Source organism: Ruditapes philippinarum, unplaced genomic scaffold (assembly GCF_026571515.1).
Source record: "Ruditapes philippinarum isolate M1 unplaced genomic scaffold, ASM2657151v2 ctg8392_1_1_1_1, whole genome shotgun sequence".
Lineage (NCBI taxonomy): Eukaryota > Metazoa > Mollusca > Bivalvia > Venerida > Veneridae > Ruditapes > Ruditapes philippinarum.
The window spans coordinates 4,896-30,417 of NW_026862725.1; the positions used below are offsets into that span (position 1 = coordinate 4,896).

A 25,522-nucleotide genomic window follows, 5' to 3' on the forward strand; every position below is an offset into this window, starting at 1 on the left:
TTAATGATAATATCCAAAAATACCCCTAGATAGTATAAATTAACTTATACCATATAGGGGGTGTATTTTGGATATTATCGTTAACATTGATAGAATTAAAGTTCCTGTGGAAAAACATTTAATATTCAAATCTCTAGCAATTGACCAAAGGTCATGATGAACAATTTCTTTCGTCCGCCCATTCATAAATGATATACAATACTGGTTAAAACCAATTAACCATTGAAAAGTTTATAAGAATATCTGGTCATCAGATGTCTACTAGTTCATCTTTACTTGCTGCATTTCTTGCTTGGACGCCCTTTGATGCTTTGTATCAATGCTTTTCTTGTTTATCAATTATTATGATGTATTAATGTTTCAGTCCTGGTCACATGTCAAAAATAATAATCCATTTAGATGATATAAAAAGGTACATATATATTTATGCATGTATATATGTATGTAGTCTATGTTAAGGTGCACCTGTTAAGGCACTAATTCACTTGTTTTTCACTTGTCAAGAACGGCTCCCTGACACGTTGCCATTCATGTCCTTAAAGTGTTAATTTTGAAGCACAAAATGGTAATAATTTCACTCCAATGAATTTTGAGTCAAAAGTATATTTGTCAATGAGCACCTTACTGTACAGTATATAAATAACACATGGGTTTGTGGGTAACAGTGAAAATATCATCCTGAGGAAAATACTGTTACCCGAGGCGTAGCCGAGGGTAACAGTATTTTTACGAGGGATGATATTTTTACTGTTACTCACAAATCCATGTGTTATTTATTTTATTACCCTGAACAAAAAACTGAGATGATCTGAAATTGTCAACTAAATCTAACTGTAACAAAAATAAACCAAGACGGCAAGAGTAACAATAATTTAACTCATTTCCTTACCTTTTAAGTTTTAAGTGTACTTTACTGTAGGCTTACTTGAGAAGTTTTCTTTTTCTTTTATTCTTTTAGCAAGTGATGATATCTTCAAATCATAAACATACAATAAGCTAGGTTTTATTTAGGAAACAAAACACTAACCCATTTACACGGTTATTGATCTGTGAAATCTAATCCTTCTGTTTCCAGAATATTCTTAGCATGGTTTTTGACAAAATAACGATGATATCCTATGTCCACCATATCTGTAACGTTTCACTGATTAAATTTGTTAAATAATCCTTTGTTGCATGCTTAAATCGTCTGCATGTTCCAGTTTGACACATGATCATTTACATTGCAATTACTTCCGTTGAAAACGGATGTTCACTTTTTGACTATTCAGCAAAAAGATATTTTATACGCGAAAAGTACACAAGGGTGCAAAATGTTGAAAATAAGAATGAATCGAGAAAAAAATGGCGGCCATTTTATTTCATTTTATTTAGAAAATAGACCACGTGACCTCTTAAAAAATACTGTTACCTATGTAACAGTACAAAATTTTTAGTCACGTGGAACACTTGCATTAACAGTAAAAATAACTCCCAGAGGCCTATGGGAAATTAGCATTACGAAAAAAGTGAGGGGTAATAATAACCATTATCAATAATATGTTAAACATTATAGAAATATGAGTTGTTTATTTCCTTTTATAACTTACCTCACAAATTCGAAACCAAATTCTGGAAAGGGATGAATTTGTTCATGTGAAATGACTATCAAGTAAGCTGAAAGAAGTTAACTCTTCTTCCTATAAATGTGAACATATAAGTAGACATTATAAGTCTCATCTATTAACTTGTATTCTTTTTAAATTATTTTATTGACTTGTATATTAAAAAGTTTACTTATTTATGTTTATTTATAGGGTTACTTACAAGTGCTGTCAATTGTTGGAGGTCCTGTAGATACGACAGATTCTAAAACTCTTGCCTTACCTGTAGATGATAAAGGTGTATACCCCTTTAAACTACAGAGATTACTTGCCCTTGATGTTGATAGTCAAGATTTTGTGTTCCAACAAGGTAAGATACAAGTTAAAAATGGTTTCCTGAAATTTTAAATAATTTAAAGGCATTTCATTTAACTCTTTTCAAAATTGTTTGAACAAAAAAAAACACAGTTGCATTGAGAATATAGTTGAAAATAGTCAATCAATAGAGGAAGGTCTTTGAAGACCGTGACTGTTGAAGACTGGAGAGGGTTGATTAGGTCATTTGTCTGTATTCATAAATGGGTTGTAATAACGATCTGTATGTTTTTTGTATTTTTTGATTTAAGTGAAATAAAACATTTTTTTTTTAAATTTTAAATACCATTGTGTAAATACTTCTTTGCAAAAAAATGAAGTAAACATAAGTTTATGCAGAAAATATCTCTATTTATGGCTGATATCTCTATTTATTATTCATTATAAACAATTTATTTTTTTGTAAAATTTTAGATAGATGTTAAAGGAATATTGATAATTTTCAAACACATCAATTTTTTCCACCTTAACCGGTTAAATAATGATATAAAAATAGAAATATTGTAGTAGTATACACATATCAGTGTTATGTACATAATTAGGTGTACTTCCCAGAGCTAAATCCATAACGTACCAGAAAAAAGGTGTTTAGCTAGGTTTTCGAAAAGGTCAATCAACCAATCATATACAGTTTACATATCACGTGCCCCTCCATGTACCGAAAACGGGTCATGTGCTCCTCCATGCCTCAAAAACTAAATGCTTACCGCCCACAGGAAACATGTTCGAGAGAAATAGAAGTTTTTTACCAGACTGTTTGAAAGGGAAGTAATTATGCTGAATGTGAGAAATATAAGTTACATAATTTATGTCCCTTTAACATTGGATCATATGCTTAGTGAAGAAATGTTATTGTTTATTTTTGCCAAATTTCCAAGTGTTTGTCAGTATATGTTAGCTAAAGATACTTCAGCAAACAGGTTTTATAGTATTGCTAGACCTGTCGCAACATCAAAATAAAAGCGACATTTAAAGTTATGGAAGCCAGAACTAAGTATATGTATGAGTCAGTATTTATCAAAAACCAGATATAACTGGATTCTTTTCTCTTTCAATTTTTTAAATTTTTCATTGTCAATCAGTTTTATCAACATTTGCCTCCCCTAGGATAATAACATACTTAATTGAGGTTCTACCTGTGAAAATACCTTTTCAGATAAAAAAAGATGGTTGCTTAGTACTGATTGGTCTCAGGAATGGATTTGAGAGTGTTTCAAAAAACTTAGAGCTTTCAACACAATTAAACTAAAATAAATGAGTATAAACTAAAATACCTGTTACGGTAACTACCAGGTAAAAAACAGTCAGTACAAATAATAATGAGTAATAACTTGGACAAGGAGTGACCAGTGTACAAGTTATATCATGGAGTGGTCATGTAAGGTTTTATATATATTTTTATGTTCAGGTGCTCTGGCAGAAGAAGGGGCACAAGATGATGTGGGGCTGGCCCCAGAAAAAGCTGCTTTCTTCCCTTCTTTGTCATTCCTAGGCACTCAGGTGAGATTTTTTTTTGGCACTGCTGAATATCAGTGACCATTAAAGTATCTAGAATTTAAATGAATGAAAATGTTCCTTTAAAAATATACTTTTCTTTGCTTTTTGTTATAGAGTGATATTTTATCAACAAGTAAAAAATCTGCTGTCTTTGGCTCAGAAAAAAGATCTTATTAATTTATCTAGCTCATTTCTATGATTTTACATCTGTGTAAGTTGTAACATAAAAAATAATGTAACCATTTTGTTATTCGGAATATGATATAATATTTGACTGATGAATAATGTTTGTATTTTGTGAAAATATTTCATTTCATTAACATTTCACAAAAATCTACAGTTTCTGCGGGGATTTTGTATTTATTCCTTCTATAACCGTAACACAATAAGCTGTAAGCAATCTAACTTGTGTTTGTTTGTAGTGCAAAGCATTGAAATATCGGAACATTAAATCAAATTAAAATTTAATTGGTCAAGAAATGTATTGCTTTCATTGAAGACATGGTAACATTTTTGAAACACACAAATGTTGTTGTTTTGTTTGTTTCAGAATAATATCAAAGTATGTATGGACAATTGTTACAATTTATAATAATGTACACAATCATGTTATTTTGTCTGTTTCAGAATGATATGATGGTATGTTTGGAAAATGGTGACATTTTAAAATGTAACATACAAAATGCCCTGAAACCTGCCAATGTAGATGAGGAGGATAGTTCAACTGAAGCACCTAGGATCTATAAACCCTCTCTTGTCATAGAGGTATATATTGTTATATTCATATATGAGCCGCGTCACGACAAAACCAACATAATGCGTTTGCGACCAGCATGGATCCAGACCAGCCTGCGCATCCGCGCAGTCTGATCAGGATCCATGCTGTTCGCTTACCAACTCTATTACAAGTACAGAAACTGATAGCGAACAGCATGGATCCTGATCATACTGTGCAGCTGCGCAGGCTGGTCTGGATCCATGCTGGTCGCAAACACATTATGTTGGTTTTGTCGTGACACGGTTCATATATACTATTTATATATATTTAGTCTTTTCACTTATTTACTAAAAATTAATCATGGAAAAGCACAATTTTATGTAACATAAAAGAGAGTTATAAATTAATATTTCTTATATTGGGATCATTCATGGCTGAGTTTTTAAGATTGTTAGCTTTGAACCACTTCTCCTATAATGATTTATGACATGTGTTTAAATTCTGCCCGGAACTTTGTATTCTTTCATGTGGCTGGGGAAGCTGTCCAGCTAGTTGGATGGTTCTACTTGGGTGTTTGCTTGTGCATGAGGCCCTCTATCAGTAAAGATAGAAAGTTGCCATATGAACATTATAGTGGTTGTGTAACTTAAAACAGAACCAAAAGAATGTAACTTAACTCAACCAGAAGAATGTAACTTAAAACTCAACCAAAAGAATGTAACTTAAAACTCAACCAAAAGAATGTAACTTAAAACTCAACCAGAAGAATGTAACTTAAAACTCAACCAGAAGAATGTTACTTAAAACTCAACCAAAAGAATAATAATCTATGATTTTGTCACTAGTTGAGTATTTGCATCATGAGAGAAAGCAATTTATTTTAAGATACTGATATTGTTGTTCAAGGTTTTTTTTTGTTGATTATAAACCACCTCTGGGTTATGCTTGCTCTGTATTGTAAAAAAGTTAAAAAAAATAGGTATATAGCTGAAGATTAAACTAGGGAGTGTAACACATACTTGGGTGTGTAACACATCCTAATAATAAATATTTGATTTGGGAATTATCTTTGTTTTTTTTTACAGTAATTCTTTATTTCCACTAGTTTCTAATTTTTATTTAATTTCTTTACTATAGTATTATTTATCTACAGGATGAGGCAGCTAACATAAATACGATTGGTAAGAATGTAGAAGCGGAATTGTTACGTGGACATAAGAGGAGTATTGTATTTATAGGATTTGTCCAGTATCTAAATGCATTAATCACTGTAGATGATAAAGGATTCATCAATAAATGGAAATATGCAAGGTAATATATTATACTGATATTGTAGTAAATGGATAAGATAGGCTTGATAAAGCATGTAATTTACTGTAAGAAAGCTGGCATCAAAAGTTAACGGTCTTGGTCACCATTCCATGCAGTCTGACCAGGGTCTTTACTATTGACTGACCAACTTTTAATGTTCATTAAATATCATAAAAAAAATATATATATTTGATGTAAAAAAAAAAAATTAAAAAAATAGAATGATGTTAACTGCACTACACATAATGTTATTTACCTCATTACATGTAAAGGCTGTAATAAGCAATACATAGGTCAAACTCATCAAAATGTATCAAGCAGGATGAATAAACATAGATTTGATATAAGAAATTGTAACATAAATCCAGTTTCACATGTTGCCATCAATTTGCGACGATCCTTGGGTCTTCCAACTTTAAAAAAAAAAATCAGCATGTACTGTTAAAACTTATAAAAATGAACAATGTGCAGAAAGAAACACATATTATGTTTTATTTTCAAGATAAGATAAAATGTTGATCAGGTAGATTTGACTGTATCCTTAACTTAACCAAGCTATTTAGATCTATATAACTTCTATTATAATTTTGACCTTAACAATTTTTTTTTTGTTTCCACAGATCACTATTTATGTAATTTGTGTTGATATTTCAGTAAATACAAGTCATCATATGGTTGGTTCATTCCTTCAAGAAAGTATAAATTAGAAACTTCCAAGATTATGTATAAAGTCTCAGGAAATGATAAACCAAAGGTATGTTACCATTTCTATCTTAACATGTTTTGAAGATTTTAGTGCATTATGTTATTTTAGCAAATGCAGATGAAATTTCAAGCTCATATATTTTATAGGGATACTTAAGGTATTTATGTCTAGAAATGGGCAGATACGATTGTCCATGATAGGTCCATCTGTCAGTCCACCAGTTGTGTGGACTTATTTGGCTGATGCAGGGGAGATATAAGCATTTTTTTTTGCCTTGTCAGAGTCTGCTGACAACTGTTATTAACCTTAACATTTGCTTTCCATGAACAACAGAATTCATTTCTTTGTACCCATCACACCTTTTAGCTAGCACTTAATTTGACATTGAAAAAATTCCGACATTGACGGTAAAATTTTCACAATTCTTTTTCAAATTTTATAAAAACTTATTGCTTATCATGTATAATATTCAATCATCATTGATCACTATATACAGGTTGTGTTCACAGATCAGACTGCTGAAGGGAAGAAACCAAGAACCAGACAGGAGATAGCCGCACAAAGACGTAGAGGTACAACATTTTTATCACATAACCTTACTGATTCTTTAATGATTCTATCATAGCAATTATAGACTCCAAACCATTCAATGTTATGCAATTATTTCATGATGATGAGGTGAATATCCTGGTCTAAAGACCAGGTGAGCATTTCACTAACATTTCATAAGTTCTACGTAAATTTGGACTTGCGCAAAACATAAATTTGCGTTAGTTGCCTTTCACTTAACAGAACGTGCAATTTATGCAAGTACAAAGTGAGCGTAACTTTACGTTTAAACTTATGCATATGCGTCACTAAGAAAGTTAAGTGAAAAACAAATAAATACTTTAGTTCGCTTACGCAAAAAGTTACGTTCAATCTCAAGTAAGGATAACTTAAGTCTGTTAATGAAACGCACCCCTGGTGTAATATATTAACCTTTTCTATAGTCTATGGACATATGTAGTAATCTAAAAGCCCTTTAAGTCAGTCACAATTGGTTTCTAATAATAAACAATTACATTTAGCACCACACTACATGACAATATCATCTAGAGTCTAGGTCAGTGTCACTTTTTAATGACTGTTAATCACAACACAGGGAAATTGGTAGTCATAGATTATAATATGATAATGGAATAAACAAAAATATTATACAGTACTAGGAGATAATTTATTTTTTTATTCTTATCTGACTATGTTCTGTTGACTACTTTGTTTTAGTATTTTGGTACTGAAATGCTTTAAATTGCTAATAGACAAATAGAAATGAGCCGCGTCATGACAAAACCAACATAATGGGTTTGTGACCAGCATGGATCCAGACCAGCCTGCGCATCCGTGCAGTCTGATCAGGATCCATGCTGTTTGCTTACCAACCCTATTACAAGTAGAGAAACTGATAGCGAACAGCATGGATCCTGATCAGACTGCGCGGATGCGCAGGCTGGTCTGGATCCATGCTGGTCGCAAATGCACTATGTTGGTTTTGTCGTGACACGGCTCAAATTTAAATCAGGGCTAGCCCATTATACAAGATTAGCAGGGTTAGGGATGATACTCAAAAGACACATTAATTTGTATAAAATTGTATGTTATATATTTTAGTTCAGAACACAATAGACAATATGCAGCTTGGAGACCCCTGGCATGAAGAGTATATAGAAGAAGATGAAGTTAATGTAAGTGTTATTTTTGTCACATTAATTGACTGCACACATAAATACAATATTGTAATCATGCTTATATTAATAATTTGTTAGAATTATTTTTAGAATTTGTACTTACTATCTTTTTAAGTTAACTCTAAAGGAGCATTAAAGTACAAATCTCAAGTTAAGAGTACATGTTCTCATCAGTGGTATTTTGGTTGGCATTGTGGTTGACATATGTCTTATGCCATTAAAATACTTCAATAATTTTATATAATACTTCAATAATTTTAACTAACTTTTGTCAAGAAGTTGGTAGTAAGTTTTCAGGTTTCCTGTACGTTTCAGAATACAGGAAACTTTAAAACCAACAAGGCACTAATATGTGACATGATAAACTGTTTAACCATCACAGAATTTATCTTGTTTATATTTCAGTTGCAAATATTTGCTCCACGAGGGGTTATAGCAGAGACAGGGGCAATGTTTCATCTTGTATATAAACATGAGGAAACAGACCAGCTGTCCACGTACATCACAAGGTTATATAAACCTGTCAAAGTAAGCTTTCTACTGTTATAGTTAGCAAATTCTGATGGCAAAATAACTGTTATACATTTTGAAGGTAATGATTACTGTGCCTATGCCATTAGCATAGAGTCAAGTCAATGTATTCTAGACACTGTCAGCTTCTAAATTTGTAACATTGTAACATTTATGTCAGTGGTGTGGTTGTAGTCAGGTGCAGGCTGATGCACAGAGAGCCACTTTATATCTTACTCTACTGATAAAGCTTGAAAGTTGCCATATGAGCCGTGCCATGACAAAACCAACATAATGGTTTTGCGACCAGCATGGATCCAGACGAGCCTGTGCATCCGCGCAGTCTGATCAGGATCGATGCTTGATCCATGCTGTTTGCTGTCAGTTTCTCTACTTGTTATATGGTTTGTAAGCGAAAAGCCTGGATCCATGCTGGTTGCAAACGTATTATGTTGGTTTTGTCATGGAACAGCTCATATGACCTTTATAGAATAAAAAAAGGAATAAAAAAATGTTAATTCCGATTTAGAGGACCTTGATATACCAACTGCCTGCTTCCTGTCATAACTTGTAATGGCACAAGTGTGGATTGTGGAAGTTGAAAGAGAATCTCATTCTCTAATAAGATTTGAAAGCATGATCTCTGGATTAAATGCCTGATGCTCTTCACCTACACCACTTTTCCTTCTTTTTTTCTTAAACTTTCATATAATAGGGAGAAAAATGACAAAGGAAATTACTATTTTCATTTTCAAGTTGACTGGAAGGAAATAATTTGTATCCAAATTTCTTTTAGAATACTGTATGTTAACACACTTTTCTGTAATTAGATAAATTATGATGGTATTTGCAGGTGAGATGTTCAAGAATTGTAAGTGTTGCTGGTTCCCCTACTAGCACAGAACTAATTGTAATGTTGCTATTTGGACCTTATCCTCCTAAAGGTATGTCTTTGTAATATAATAAACATAGGTACAGTCAAACTTTGTTCGCTCGAACTCAGAGGGCCTGTGCAAATTTGTTCGAGAGATTGGTAGTTGGAGCCAACCAAGGTTGAACTATTATTAAAAATCATAGTCACTTTTATTACAAGTATTATTCTATAAAAAGATTACACAGTTAGAATTCACGTTATATGAACCATGGTTGTAATTAAAGGGGTCTGTGTAAACGTCATTTATTTATTGACTTTTGCGCATTTCAGGAGTTATTTTCTTTTTATCGTTACTAAAGACGGCAAATAAACAATTGTATCATAACAAACAAATCGGTTACAACACCTTTTATTTTGTATCAATTAACCTTTTTGCCTTTGTGACGATCACGAGGTGTTAAAAACGTGTCGCCGACTGTCAATTATTTAGAACATGTTGACCCGCAACTTTTGTTGTCTGTTTGTGTTCGAACAAAAAGGTGTAATTTACACTATATTTCTGCCGAAGGGACCAGTGATCAGGTTCGAGAGTTCAAGCGATGGGTGTTCGAGCGATCTGAGTTTGAGCGAACAAAATTTAACTGTATATATTATAAAGTGCCCTCTATTGCTATTTTTATATTTGATAATTGTGCATGTTTGTGCCTAAAATAATGCACGGAAGGGCATATAAGGTCTTCCTCCACCAGTAAAGCTGGACAGTTGCCATATGACTGATACTGTGTTGATGTGACGTAAAACCCAACCAAAATTAAATCAGATAATTACCATTACTGCCCTTACATATCTAATTAAAGGGAGGCCAGCTTAAACATTTATGTGCAGTTTTGACAGTCTGATCCGGGCAGTCTGATCAGGATCCATGCTGTTCGCTTATAAACTCTATAACAAGTAGAGAAACTGATAGCGAACAGCATGGTTCCTGATCAGACTGGTCGCAAATACATTATGTTGATTTTGTCATGACACGGCTCAAATATAATTTTTATGTCCTTTTCAAGTGTCACCATGAAGTACTGTTCACTAATTATTGATATCAGTTTGTAAGTTATCATTTAGACCGAAAGACTTATTTGTTATTTTGTTGCTCTAAAGTATACAATATTGTATGACAGCACACTCAAAGTTAAAACATTTGTATACACTTCCTTATCAATTATCTGTAATCATTGTGTCTTATTGTTATTTCTTCAGGACCACATGTTACAATTTTCATCATTGACCTTGTGAAGATGGAATTACGAGACTTTCGTAAAGATATCGATCTATCCATGCCAGAATTCAATCTGATGTCAACCAAAACCATTGTATCTTTTGATGTTCGTATTTTCATTTTGTTATCAACTCTTGCTAAAAAAAATATTTACCTGTATCCTAAAGGAAAGTATTAAGAAAAATAATTAAAATAAGACATGTTGTGTTCCTGTTCTTTACTCCTTTTGATATACTCTCAAGACTTTTATGAAGAAAAAATTTCTGGAAAGAAAATGAGAGGAATCTGCCTGTATGCTACACTTGCAGCTAAACATGTTGAAATGTTTGCCTGTTCTTTTATTAATGCTCAATTATATGATTATTAATAAATTGCTCGGGCCTGCATGATTTATTAGTTAAAGTAGCTGACCTTGAGTCTTTTACCCATCTTGAATCATGCCAGGGACTTAAGATTCTGTTCTCTTAAAGGAACTCAACTGAGAACAAAATGCATAAAAACCTGAAATTAGAATATCTTAAAAATTATCAAGAGAAGAACTTAAAAAGAAAAATCTGCAAAGAAATATCAAAGAAATATACCCAAAATTAAATTAAAAATCTATTTTATGTGTGATTCTTAGATGAATTTTAGTGAAAAGCATTGTAACACTCTTCATTTATGGGACATTTTTCACAATAAAAATGATAATTTTGAAAACAGAATGAGCTGAAAATTTGCACACAAGTTACTGGATAAGACCTTAAACAATTAGTTCACAAATCATGGAAAATATTTTCAGTCCCATCATGTAAAAAAAAACCTTACTGGAGTCCCTTTAAGAAGTTATCCAGTTAATTTACAACAAGTTAATCATTCTGCTCAGGTACCTGCTTATGCCTGAAATTCATTTGTAATTCATGGAGGGGCACTAGAGGTCAGTAAAACTGGAGAGTTGATAGATGATTTTATTGATATGAAGACATCCTGGGTATGGTATCTATATTAATATGATATCTATATTAGCTATATTATTTCCTGTCTTTTACAGTATTTTTACAATCCTTTGCTTATTTTATTGTCCATTTTTTTCAGATCTCCAGATACTTTGGACCTACTGGCACAGAGTACATGTTTATTATATTTAATGGTGTCTTACGATGTTTATCCTTGACTACTGGCCAACCTGTTGTGAAAGTAGGTCAGGTGAAATCCCACTTCGCCAACAATGATGATGATGATGATGAAGATGAAGATGATGAGGACGAGAAAGGTATCAGGATAAACTCTTTACCGTACCTTTTTTAAAATGAGTCAGTAGTTGAAAATAATCTTTAAAGTAGGCTTATTCTGAGGCATCCTACATCATTAATTGTTTCATGCTTACACTGCCAAATGTTTTTTTTAAATAGAGCATCGACAACCTAAATTTCTCCAGGTTTATTTTAATGAATTTTGATATCAAAATATTAATACCAAGCAGCTAACATTAAAACATGTACCTCTCTGGCGTGGGTTCTATCCCCGGGAGATGCTTTGGTAGTTTAGCGGGGAGGAAGGTAGTCTACTGGTGTAACTCTCCAGGAATGATGGTTAGAAAACTATTAGCCTATATGACTGAAATACTGTTGGGAAAAGGCGTAAAATGAAACAAACAAACAAATAAATCAGGTCTGACTGCCTGAATGTGCAGACTGGTCAAGATTTATTTATACTAGTGGCCTAGACAAGTCTTTAGGGCAGCTTGCATTATAAGAGTTTATCATCTATTGGTCAGAAAAAACCTTAAAACTTTCAGTTGTTTTATTATAGCTGATGCTACATGTACCATTATCACAAATAATATTTACATTCAGCATGATTTTGTCAGGTGATTTGTATCTTACATGTTCTAAAACTTACATTACAACCTTGCAAAGCACATGTTTATCCTTTTCATAGAAAGATTTTTATTGTCATTTTTTTTAGGCTTAATATGCCTTTAAATATGTTAAATGTAAAGAACAAAAATCTTAACCATTACAGATCCAGAGTTCAAAGGTTGTGTTGTGGATGAGACATTACTTCAAGCCCCTCCTGACTCCCAGTGTACTGTCGTCTGCTTTGAGGGAACTATTCATTGTGTTGTTTATGCTAGAGTGAGTTAATCTAAGCTAAAATTATGTTCTGTATTTTAACCTTACTCATGTATGGCTTGTGGGATGATGGGAGTAAATTTTACCTTATCCATCCGCCACCCTGTTTTTTCGTTGCTGAACTGTGGAATATGGGGTCATCAATGTCCTGTGAACTTATTTCTAGTTTTTATTCTCAGATGAAAGTTACACTTGTACTTGTAAACAAAAAGGCAGTATAATGAAATGTCTAAAACTTGGATGTATTGTCTGAAAATAGAAAGTGTATTGTAGAATTTTTCTGTCATATATCACTATTGAGAGGAAACAGACATTGTTTTTTGTCTTGCTGGCTTTATAATGTGCAGGCGGGGCTATTATTTTCAAAAGATGGGGCGTCCGTGGCCGAGTGGTTAAGGTCATTGACTTCAAACCACTTGCCCCTCACCGCTGTGGGTTTGAATCCCGACAGGGACTTTTGGTTCTTTCATGTGAGGAAGCTATCCAGCTAGCTTACAGAATGTCGGTGGTTCTACTCAGGTGCCTGTTCGAGCCTGAAATAAAGCACAGAAGGGCACCTGAGGTGTTCGTCCACCAGTAAAGCTGGAACGTCACGATTTGACCTATACTGTGTCGATATAACGTAAAACCCAAATCAAAAGCTAAAAGTTATAAGATGATATTTTGTTGATTTTAAGCCTTTTACCTGTTGAATTTGATCTACTTGAATTAGAAACTGTTTGTTGAATGTCAGTTTGAGGAATTTTAATTTGTGATTAGAATATTTCAACTGTACTAATGTAATTTTGTAGACCTAGGCCTGTATTACTGTGCTGTTACTGTACTGTACAGTAGAAATGCAGACAGGAATTTCAACGAAAGAAATTTCAAAGAAATTTATTTTAGAAAAATGCTTCTATTAGATCTACCAAGTGTATTAAAGACATTAATACAAGTCTTAGTTGTGCCAGAAGGTGATAATTGGCCCTGAAATGAATAATGCCATTATTCATTTTTTGGGCCGATTATCACCTTCCGGCCCTACTCTGCCGTGTATTAATCTCTTAATCCAAAGCAGTTGTCTTTAAATGTTTTATGTCTTGTGAAAATGATGCATGTAATAAAAATTTATCTCAATAAAACATCATGAGTTTTTCTTTCAGTTTTAAAATAATTTACTGTTACTTATATGAGTTATAAATGTTTACTTTCAGAAACTGGGCAAGATGTTTGTTGTAACATTTCAAGATAAAAATGTGTATGAAGATAGAAGAGCTATGTGGAAAACTTACACTTCTCTGTAAGTATTTGAAGTATAATTTTGCAGTGTGGAGTGATTGGTAACTGTAACATCCACATTGTAGACTTTTATACATTACTTTAATCAATTCATGGGGCCTACAATGCTAGGTCACTGACTTGATCACTTATTCATTAAGAATCTGGGTTTGTTTTCGGAATGGGACCTTGATTTATTTCATGTGAGAAAGTTATCTAGCTATCTCATAGAAGGTTTATGGTTCTACTTTTGTTCCCTACTTAAATAATTCATCAGAAATTGTCTTCCATCAGTAAAGCTGGAAAGTCACTATATGACTAACAGTAAAGAACTAAACCAAACTCAACCATTCACTCAAGACCTTAATAAGTACTTTGTTTAAAATAAAAATCATCAAAATGATTTTAAAGTTTTTTAAAAATGAAGTAATTTTTTACTAAACATGAGTACCTGTTTTTCTTGGTTTATTTAATCATAGACTAAAATGACTGCTTTATAGTGTAATCATATAAATATAGTCACAAGTACATTATATTTGCAATCTGTCATACAGTTCTTATATATAATTTTTGTTCCAGGCCTGGTCAGAAACTGGTACCAGCAGAACTCAGAGTAAACACACACAACTGGAAGCTTGATGACATGCAGCACCCAGCTGTCAATGCTCGTAAGATCTTGTTAAAGAAGATAGATACTGAAATGAGGAAGGCTGGGCTTATCAGAGATCATCCAAAGATTATACGTAGGATAGCGCTCTCAGACAAAGTAGAGAATTACAAGAGTCTGGATAGAGCGGTAAGAAAACATAAATTGAAAGTCTTCTTTTTTCTACCTTTTAAGAGTGTTGAAAAGTATTACTCTTCTCTTGTCTATCTTTTCAAACTCTAAAAAAGCATTAAAATTACGATTGAGATTTAAGCGTCGTCAAGTAACTGGAAATTGTTGCAATGAGAATCGGAGAAATAAATTTTGACACAAATATGAATTTCCTTTATTTTAGGTGACTGAAAGTACTTTACTAGAAAAAGAAGGAATCATGCAGAAGAGAGCAGCTAGCAGAGTTTCCATGGCAACACCTGAACCCACAGATGATGACAAATTCTGATCTTGTAAGGTCTCTATGACAACACAACAATCAACAGATGATCTTGTAAGATCTCTATGACAGCACTACTATCAACAGTTGATGACAAATTCTGATCTTGTGAGATATTTACGGCAGCACCACAGCTAATATATTATGACAAATTCTAATCTTGTAAGAATTCTATAACAACACCACAATCAACAGATGATGACAAATTCTGATCTTGTAAGATCTCTATGACAACACCACAATCAATAGATTATGACAAATTCTGATCTTGTAAGATCTCTATAACACCACAATCAACAGATGATAACAAATTCTGATCTTGTAAGATCTCTATGACAACACCACAATCAACAGATGACGACAAATTCTGATCTTGTAAGATCTCTATGGCAACACCACAATCAACAGATGATGACAAATTCTGATCTTGTAAGATCTCTATGGCAACACCACAATCAACAGATGATGACAAATTCTGATCTTGTAAGATCTCTATGGCAACACCACAATCAACAGATGATGACAAATTCTGATCTTGTAAGATCCCTATGGCAACACCACATTCAACAGATGATGACAAATTCTGATCTTGTAAGATCTCTATGGCAACACCACAATCAACAGATGATGACAAATTCTGATCTTGTAAGATCTCTATGGCAACACCACAATCAACAGATGATAACAAATTCTAATCTTGTAAGATCTCTATGGCAACACCACATTCAACAGACGATGACAAATTCTGATCTTGTAAGATCTCTATGGCAACACCACAATCAATAGATGATGACAAATTCTAATCTTGTAAGATCTCTTTGGCAACACCATAATCAATAGATGATTACAAATTCTAATCTTGTAAGATCTCTATGGCAACACCACAGTCAACAGATGATGACAAATTCTAATCTTGTAAGATCTCTTTGGCAACACCATAATCAATAGATGATTACAAATTTTAATCTTGTAAGATCTCTATGGCAACACCACAGTCAACAGATGATGACAAATTGTAATCTTGTAAGATCTCTATGGCAACACCACAATCAACAGATGATGACAAATTCTGATCTTGTAAGATCTCTATGGCAACACCACAATCAACAGATGATGACAAATTCTAATCTTGTAAGATCTCTTTAGCAACACCACAATCAATAGATGATGACAAATTCTGATCTTGTAAGATCTCTTTGGCAACACCACAATCAATAGATAATTTCATTCCACAATCTGCAAATGATGACAAATTCTCATCTTATAAGATCTTTACAGCAACACCACAATCAACAAATGATTTCAATTCCTTATCTTGTAAGATCTCTATGGCAACATCACCATTAACAGATGATTACAAATTCTGTTTTTGTAAGGTCTTTAAGGCAATCAAACACAACCTACATGTTAGTTAAAGGTTTGTCTTGCAAAGTTTACATTTGCAATTCTTGATTTCAAACCCATAGATGATGATAAATGTGATTTTACAAGGTATCCGTGGCAACAATCATCAGAGGATTGTAAATACTATATCCTGTTGGTTGTCCATCATAACACCCGATCAAGATGGTGATAAATTTCTGCTTTTGGAAGATGTTGTGATTCCCGGCTCTGATATTAGACATGCTTTCTCATTCATCATTCATTTCTTTAAGATACAGATGGTAGTGCACTGTCCAAGTTCATAGTAATGAAATCTTTCAACCATAAACCAAACATTGTTACTAGTATATGATTATACAAGAAATATTACTTTTAAATTCCATTCTAATGTACTTAAAGAAATACCAGTAGAACCAAATTTTAGAACAGAAATTTCAGGGTTTTGCATAATACTTGTGTAACTTTTTCAGTCATTTCATTTAGTAAAAAAAGTGTTATGCAGAGGCATTGATTTATTTTCTACATGTGATATTTTCCTGCTACATCTCATATGTCTTCCTCACAAATTGTTCGATTAATGTCTTCCATATCAATTTATATCAAGCATGCTAGTAATAAATATTAGCGAATTACACCATTATAAAACATTGTTCTTGAAAATTAACAAAGAAAGAACAACATTGGATTCATAGCAGGACATGACGTCTTACCATACCATTTTAAACACTTCACTGACTCTAGAAGGACTGTGAATTATTGAAACATTGTGTGTCTCTTTATTTTATCTTGATCATATCATGTTTTAACTGTGATACAAAAATTGCTCAAATTTACAGGCCTTTTTTGCCATTATTATGTTGTATCACAGACTTTAAATCATTTAAAGTCTGTGGTTTTATAAATACATGTATCTGGGCCACACCTAGTGATTGGTCTTTATGATTATTGATTTATGATTTATTAAAAAGAAAAACACATTTTTTTTTCATTTTTTGTTAAGTGATTTTGTAAATACTCGTTCATCATACCATTTGTACAAGCCTCATTGCATTGTTGGACACGGTAAATATTATACTGCATGTATATTGTAACCTAACTTCTTGTGACACACAACTAGATGCACCATCTTCTCAAATTTATTCTATAATCTTAACAAGGTTTATAATTATTGTATATACGTCTCATATCATTTTTGTAGAAAAGTTTTATCAGGTGGAGCTAAGTCTTTTCAATTTATTTATATATACATATGAATGCATAAATTATTAGAAATTTTCATACATTATTATAATATGTTTTATCACATGTTTTCATATACATATGAGCCGCGTCACGACAAAACCAACATAATGGGTTTGCGACCAGCATGGATCCGTGCAGTCTGATCAGGATCCATGCTGTTCGCTTACAAACCCTATAGCAAGTAGAGAAACTGATAGCGAACAGCATGGATCCTGATCAGACTGCGCGGATGCACAGGCTGGTCTGGATCCATGCTGGTCGCAAACCCATTATGTTGGTTTCGTCGTGACGCCACTCATATACATTGTTGTATTGCCATATACCATATAAATTTTACATGTTACAATTCCTATATAAATCTATCATCATTATTATGTTCAGTTTGTTTTAATCACATTTACTAAGTTACATAAAGCGAATCTCAGTAAATCTCTTAATTATCTATAGTATTATAAAATTATAGATTTTAATGTACTAGCCCCTAGGGAATATTGGTTGAAATAGAAGAATTAAATTTTTAATAATATTCCAGTTGTCAATATATCCATTTATTATCTTACAAAATGTCTGATAAATGAAACTGTCAGAGAATTTTCTGCTTAAAACTAATGATGTGTAGGATTGGTTATTTGTTTTGCTCCACAGATATTTGGGTTCCCAGAGTATTTCTCAGAATAAAATATCAGTTATTAGAAAAAATAAATGCACAAAACTGGCACCTGTTTGTTTTGATGGTTTAAATAAATTCTGTCAGACCTGTTTTAATTCAATTAAATTTACAAATCAAAAAAGTGTTTGCACACAGCTAGTTAATTAGGCAAAATTCATCCCGACTCCCCAAAGTTTTAAAAAAAATGGAGGGGGGATCCATGGGCTTGAGTTTGGGTTTAAAGGGTTGGGTTTATTTTTAAAACCACTTTCTTCTCAAATGCGTAGGTTTTAAACTTCACTAGCATTTTTAGGGAAATTTTTTCTGTGAGAAAGCTACCAGCTAAACCCAAATTTTGGAATTCCCGTGGTTTTTTACTCTGGGGCCCGTTTGGAAACCCGAAAAAATTTCCAAGAGGGGGGACCTGAGGTTTTTCCTAAAAAAAAAAAAAAGACACAAGAAAAACAACATTAATCTTAAATTTTGCTGACAGCCTGAAACATATTTACTGCAAATAAAAGCAATCAATGTAATGAACTGGTCATGCATACATTTTGTGATTGTTAAACTCCTAAATTAAGACATTTTACTATCATGGTCAAATGTTCATGTGATTAATTGTGACCATGTTATAATGATATTGTGTTATTATTTATTGAGATATTGTTATGACTATTTGAAAATACACAATCTAATGTTGATAATAAATTTTAAGAAAGTAATGTTTTTTCTGCTTATCAATTGTATGTTATGTATGTACAAAATGTATATAAAAATCATTAAGGAAAACAACTTTATTTTTAGAGGATGTCATGTTTAAAAAAAAAAGTAGTTTAAACGGACATCAAAATTTTAATACAGTCAATATATGATTTATATCTCATTTTCTGTGACAAAGTCCTGTTTGGGGATATTTGTGCAGTTAATTATAGCTGTAGTTTGTCTACAACAGTCAGCTGATATGAGCCGCGTCATGTCAAAACCAACATAATGAGTTTCCGACCAGCATGGATCCAGACCAGCCTGATCAGGATCCATGCTGTTCGCCATCTGTTTCTCCACTTGTTATAGAGTTTGTAAGCGAACAGCAAGGAGCCTGATTAGACTGCGCGGATGCGCAGGCTGGTCTGGATCCATGCTGGTCGCAAAACGCACTATGTTGGTTTTGTCGTGACGCGGCTCAATTATTAACTTGTATAGTTGATACCGTCGTGACGGAACTGTAACAATATATTCCTCCATAGAAAAACCGAAGACATTATCCTGTATGCTTCCAAACAAAGTAAATCAGATCATTTGACAGCATCATACAACTGCAAGATTTTGCCATAGTCTACTGATATGTAAGAATTGTAATGCCCTGGATATGAATGTTAAGATTTAATTATATGTTAACTGGTTTTAAAGTTTAAAACTTTAAACATTTATGAAGGTGTATTGGCATTTGGTATCTTCCCATATTTTCAAAATATATTCCTTGTGTCTGTAGTAAGGTTGTGGATTATGAAAAAATTTCTTTAGAAATAAAGTAAAAATTTAATGACATGTTTGTGTTACGATCCATTGAAATGCTTGCAGTAATTAGGATTTGTCTATGTTACATGTATAGAGCCTAGCCAGCATTCACAGTTTGACCAGTTGTTGTATGTATAACTTCAGCATTTGAATTAGTCACACGCGTTTCCCATTTTGACAGCTTCAAATTCAAAGCATGATAAGACAATGTTTTACGCAAGTAAAGCATGATGTTCACTAAATATTGTTTGGGTCTATGACATTCTATAAATGTGGACAAAGTTGATGTCTGTGTAATCTCCACCATAACAGTTGTTGCACTTCTTTGTTTCCCCACACACATGTACAGCAAATGGACACTTGAGATTCTCCAACACCACTTTTCCAATAGAACAATCTCCTGATAACTCCTTTAAGACTTTCTCTCCTTGTCACACACAAAAATTGTATCACCATCTGACAGTGCTAAACCACTAGGAAAACCCATTCGACCATAGCTTCCAATCAAGTCTCCCTGCCAATTAAATCTTGTTACTTTCCTTGTTTCCACATCGGATACATAGATAGAACTACTATTACATGCGACATACCGTGGCTCATGCACAATATTTTCCCCAAATATTGTAAGTACGGTGCCCTTCATATCAAGGATCTGGAGTTTTGCAGGATAAAAGAATGAAACAACAAGTTTATCTTGATAACAGCTAACACCATAACAGCTTTCATGGACCTTCACACTGTGCTTGCTTTTAATTTTTTGAGATGAGATTGATACAAACTGTATTGCATGTTTGTCGGGAAGTGTGACAGCAAGTTCTGTACTGGTAACTGTGGTAATATCCCATGGTTTATAATCAAGTTGTAGTTGATCACACACAGATTGACTGCTGGTATCCAACAGTTTAACAGTGTTGTTATCATGGTCAGTGACGACAAGAAGATCAGGGCTAAGGTAGGTTATCCCTGTTATCCAACATGTAGAATTATCTTCTGATCTCTTTACACAGATATCTCTTTTCTGTATCCATGTAGCTAATGAGGTCTCTGTTCTAAGCATGACTAATATTCCCTCATTTATTTTACAGGTTACCTCACTGTTATTGTATGAAGTAAGCTGTAGTGATTTATCCTCTATGTCTTTCATCTTTTTCTCTGCAAGTTTGAGTTCCATGAAAAGTTGATCAGCTTGATTTGATGTGTTGAGGCGTCTGATATTATCTGACAATCTCTTCATAGCTTTGATCACATCTTCACATGTTGTTTCTACTACCTTTAGATGTTTCTTGTTTTCTTGTTCTATGACCGTTGCTTCATTTTCAGTCTGTCTCTCCAGTTCATCTAGTCTTTGGTTGATTTCTTGTCGAAACTTTCTGATGTTTGCTAGTGCCTCTTTCAGGGAGCTGCTAGATTTGTCTGTCATTTTCTGAACATCTTTTACTATCTGTTGATATTGGTCAGAAATGTTATTTACTGTTTTCAATATATCTTTATATTGTTTACTGTTTATTATATTACCAGAAACATCAGGTATGTAGTTGACATTGCAGGAAGTAACTGGGTGTTCAAAGGTAGCACAAACACTACACAGAGATTGTCTATGATCATTGCAATAGAACTTCATCATTTCTTTAGGGTGCTTCTTACAGGGTGTGGTTAGATCATCAGGCTGATCCAAGTAGGTGGCTGTTGAATGTTGTAAAGATTTAGGCATACTTGTAGCATCTAGTAGAATGTGATGTTTGGAAAGTTTATGTTTTTTATGGACTGTAAAACAAACCTTGCAAAGATGTTCCTTGCAGTTTGTGCAGTAACCATGGGCAGGAAGTCTGGTTCCTTCCTCGTCACATGGCTGACAGTAAACTTGAAGATCCTCATCTGATGACAGGGATGTTGTTTGTGGTGAAAATTGTGTTGATGATTTTAAGTCTGAGGCTGCCATGTTTCGTCTAAAATGTATAACATGCAAATTAGGTACATGGTGTAATTCAGGTACATTACCTAGGCATATGCATATACACACATGTGGTCAGTTGATTGAAAAATTAGAAATCCTTATGAAACACAATAAAGCGCAAATCCAGGATTTTTTACCAGAGGATATTTAAAATTTGGACAAAGAGTTGTGCATATTCCAAAAGGGGTTAAATGATATTCCAGAGGATGTCTTGAGTAAAAAGTTTGCTGATTTGCAATAGTTTTTGCATTATTATGCCCCCCTTCAAAGAAGAGGGGGTATATTGTTTTGCTTATGTCAGTCGGTCTGTCCGTCATAGACCACATGGTTTTCTGCTGATTATCTTAAAAACTACTCAACACAAAGTTGTTATATTTCACATACTGATTGGGACCCCTTTTGATTTTGGGGTCACTAGGTTAAAGGTCAAAGTCACAGAGGCCTTAAATGTTGGAATGGTTTCCGCTCATTATCTTGAAAACTGTTTATCTCAAAGTTCTTATATTTCACATACTGATTGCATATAACTAGTAGATGACCCTTATTCATTTTGGTGTCAAAGGTCAAGGTCAGAGGGGCCTTAAATGTTAGAATGATTTCCGCTGATTATCTTGAAAACTATCACAAAATTTTCATGTTTTACATATTGATTATTCATATGTAGTAGATGACCACTATTGATTTCGGGATTTCTGGTTTAAAGGTCAAGGTCACAGGGACCTTCAATGTCAGAATGGTTTCTGCTTATTATCTTGAAAACTACTTATCACAAAGTCTTGATATTTCACATATTGATTATACATATAAAGTTGATAACTTCTATTGATTTTGGGGTCACTAGTTTAAAGGTCAAGGTCACAGGGGCCTTTAAATATCAGAATGGTTTCCACTCATTATCTTGAAAACTATTTATCACTTTGTCTTTATATTTTTATCACTTTGTCTTTATATTTTACATATTGATTGGTTATAACTAGTAGATGATGACCTCTATCAATTTAAGGGTCATTAGGTCAAAGGTCGTGGTCACAGGGACCTTAGATCTGTCTGCCTGTCCATTGGTAGACCACATGCATGGTTTCCATTGATTATCTTAAAAATTGTTTATCAAAAAGCCTTCATATAATTCACATACTGATTGGTCATAACTAGTACATGACCCTTACTTGATTTTGGGGTCACTATGTTAAAGGTCAAGGTCACAGGGCCTTACATGTCGGAATGGTTTTCGCCTATTATCTTGAAAAGTATTCATCACAAAGTCTTCATATTTCACATATTTATTAGTCATATGTTGGTTGACCACGTGGTTTCCATGGACTGATTATGTTAATATATAATCTTCATATTTCACATACTGATTGGTCATAACTAGTGGATGACCCCTATTGATTCTGGGGTTACTAGGTCAAAGGTCAAGGTCACAGGGACATTTAATGTCAGAATGTTTTCCACTCATTATACTAATGATAGCTTTCGATCAGTTTCAGGTCATATATTGGTCATTATTTTCCTTTTTCCATAACTGACGTACCCATTTATGGCATGTTTCTATTATGATAACAAAATTACCAATAATATGAGCCAGGGCTAGAAGGGGGCATATATGTTGTCTGGCATTACTTGTTTCAATTGTTTTTGCATTATATTTGAGAAAGAAAATGTAAATCACAGGGTGACACATAATATATAGTCAAATCCCAGGTGGTAGGGATGGGGGTGGTCATAACCCCCTAACCTCGCCCCGTCTAGCTGTACCTGTACAAGTAATTATTAGACACAGAAGAATATCTTGTGCATTACTAAAATACCAGAAATACCTAAAGCAACCATAAAAGCATTTTATAAGAAAGTCTTGGAAATAACACCATTTTCAAACTTGGATTGAAAATAATGCTTTTGGGAGAGGACCCATCCCATTTCAGGTAAATGTATAGGGCCCAATATCCAAAACAATGTGATGCCCCTGTATAGATGCATTATGTAAATATTTCTGTATTTTGCAGGTTTATCAAATAAAGAAGTAAAAACTTTTGAAAAATATATATCAATAAAATTAAATCAACTACAATTGGCTTATATTTCAATTTCACATAAATTTCGGATGCTTGGTTAGCAGAGGCTGTTAAAATATCAGTGTTTGTAATTAACAAATGAAATTACCTATTATAGTGTCTAGAAATAAACTTACTATCATTTGTGGTGAGCAATTAATGGCAAATCATTTTGATTAAATTTAAACTCCTATTGTTGACTTTAAATTTGATATCATATGCAATAAAAAGATTGCTCAACATTGAAAAAATGACCTATCAGTGAACAACTTAAGACTAATTTTGGATAAGGAATAACCTTATACTACATGACCATGTAGTAAATGCAAATGAAAATACATGTGTATTATTACAACATGTCATTGTTCAGCAATAGGTCAGCCATTTACAGTCTAATGTGATATTATATTTAAATGTTCCCTTCACATTGAAAATTACATGTTGAACTTGTATCATTTATGAATCAAGGTCATATTCCATATGTCACAATGATTTAGCCATGGTCTGTATACCATGCTGTATAGTTAGTGATAATTATGTTATGCTTATAGAAAAATATTTATAAAGTCTAACAATAGTAAAAATTCTCTACAGAGAAATTGGCAAGAAAAAAAGGCCAACATTTAAAAGCCTAATTTGAGGCATTAAAGCCCACATTAATATGTTCTTACCAATCATAACAGTTAAAACGTGTCTTTTATATACTTTTTAACATTTTAAATGTATACAATTTAACATAATGATAAAAAAAATCATTGAAACTAATAATAAATTAAAATCTTTAAATCAATATCAAAGTTCATATCAAACCTGTCACTTCTATTTCATGAAGGTAGAATATAACAAATAAATCCATTAATGCAATAATAATGATTTAAATACAGCGAGTGTGGTATTCATACAGTAACAATATCAATCACAAAACATACAGGATCTTTAAGTATTCAATATTGTACCTTAGAAATGTAATCCGTTATTTTTTTTCACAAATAAATGTTAACTGCTAATATTTTGCTATCACTATTTGATTCATGTCAACATTTACTTCCTGGTTTTACATTGATTGGCCACGTAGATAAAATTTTAGATGTACAAAAAATTTTTTTTTTAAATGTTTAAACTGAAAGAAAGTTGTCATTTATTTAATTGATACAGAATAAAAGTATATTGTTGGAAATTTAATAGATCTACATTTAACATTTAATTGATTAAAAATAGATTTTCATTAAGGTAGACCATGGGCTATGCAATACCTCCACTTTGAAGAGTATTCAAATAGATTAGAATCACATGTCAACTACATTGAAATTAAGGTGCGTGGGTTCAAACCCCAGATAAGGCAACTTTTTTTCTTTCTTCTTTTCTTTTTAACATCATTTATGTATATCTCAGATCTCTTATGGAAGAAAAACGTGTTTGATTCCAATTATATAATTATCGTAGGTATTTATTTGCTAAAAATGCCAGATTTAATAGCAAATATGATACCAGATATTTTCAAAGTTTAATAAATAAAACTACACGGTAAAAGAAGTATTTTACATTTCGCATGATCAACCAATATACTTAAAAAACAACATTAAGGGAAACTTTGAAAACAGCCACTCATTGTGGTAAATTTGAGGGATATTTTGAATAAGGCTTTTTGTATAGGGAAATGGTCAAATAAGTGTTTAAAGTGGG

At 32.8% G+C, this 25,522-nt stretch overlaps 2 protein-coding genes across 4 annotated transcripts; one reads left to right on the forward strand and one right to left on the reverse strand.

The window, feature by feature from the left end:
• The first annotated feature begins 1,792 nt into the window (after positions 1-1,792).
• Positions 1,793-15,740, forward strand: LOC132720010 (uncharacterized). Of its 3 annotated transcripts, none has more exons than XM_060703985.1 (16): positions 1,793-1,953; positions 3,367-3,458; positions 4,083-4,220; positions 5,327-5,484; positions 6,139-6,238; positions 6,687-6,762; positions 7,841-7,914; positions 8,323-8,445; positions 9,281-9,371; positions 10,556-10,680; positions 11,649-11,826; positions 12,579-12,691; positions 13,882-13,967; positions 14,525-14,741; positions 14,947-15,060; positions 15,264-15,740. In XM_060703985.1, the coding sequence occupies exons 3-15, from the start codon at positions 4,089-4,091 to the stop codon at positions 15,049-15,051; spliced, it is 1,578 nt and encodes a 525-aa protein (XP_060559968.1). In that variant the 5' UTR covers positions 1,793-1,953; positions 3,367-3,458; positions 4,083-4,088; the 3' UTR covers positions 15,052-15,060; positions 15,264-15,740. The 3 variants fall into 3 exon arrangements, with proteins under 3 accessions (XP_060559968.1, XP_060559967.1, XP_060559966.1); XM_060703984.1 differs by having other exon boundaries at positions 15,423-15,738; XM_060703983.1 differs by lacking the exon at positions 15,264-15,740 and having other exon boundaries at positions 14,947-15,110.
• Positions 15,741-19,536: 3,796 nt separating this feature from the next.
• LOC132720007 (uncharacterized) lies at positions 19,537-24,924 on the reverse strand. Its single transcript, XM_060703982.1, has 2 exons — positions 24,796-24,924; positions 19,537-21,777 (listed from the first exon to the last, which is right to left on the reverse strand). The coding sequence occupies exon 2, from the start codon at positions 21,768-21,770 to the stop codon at positions 20,244-20,246; it is 1,527 nt and encodes a 508-aa protein (XP_060559965.1). The 5' UTR covers positions 21,771-21,777; positions 24,796-24,924; the 3' UTR covers positions 19,537-20,243.
• Positions 24,925-25,522: the final 598 nt, after the last annotated feature.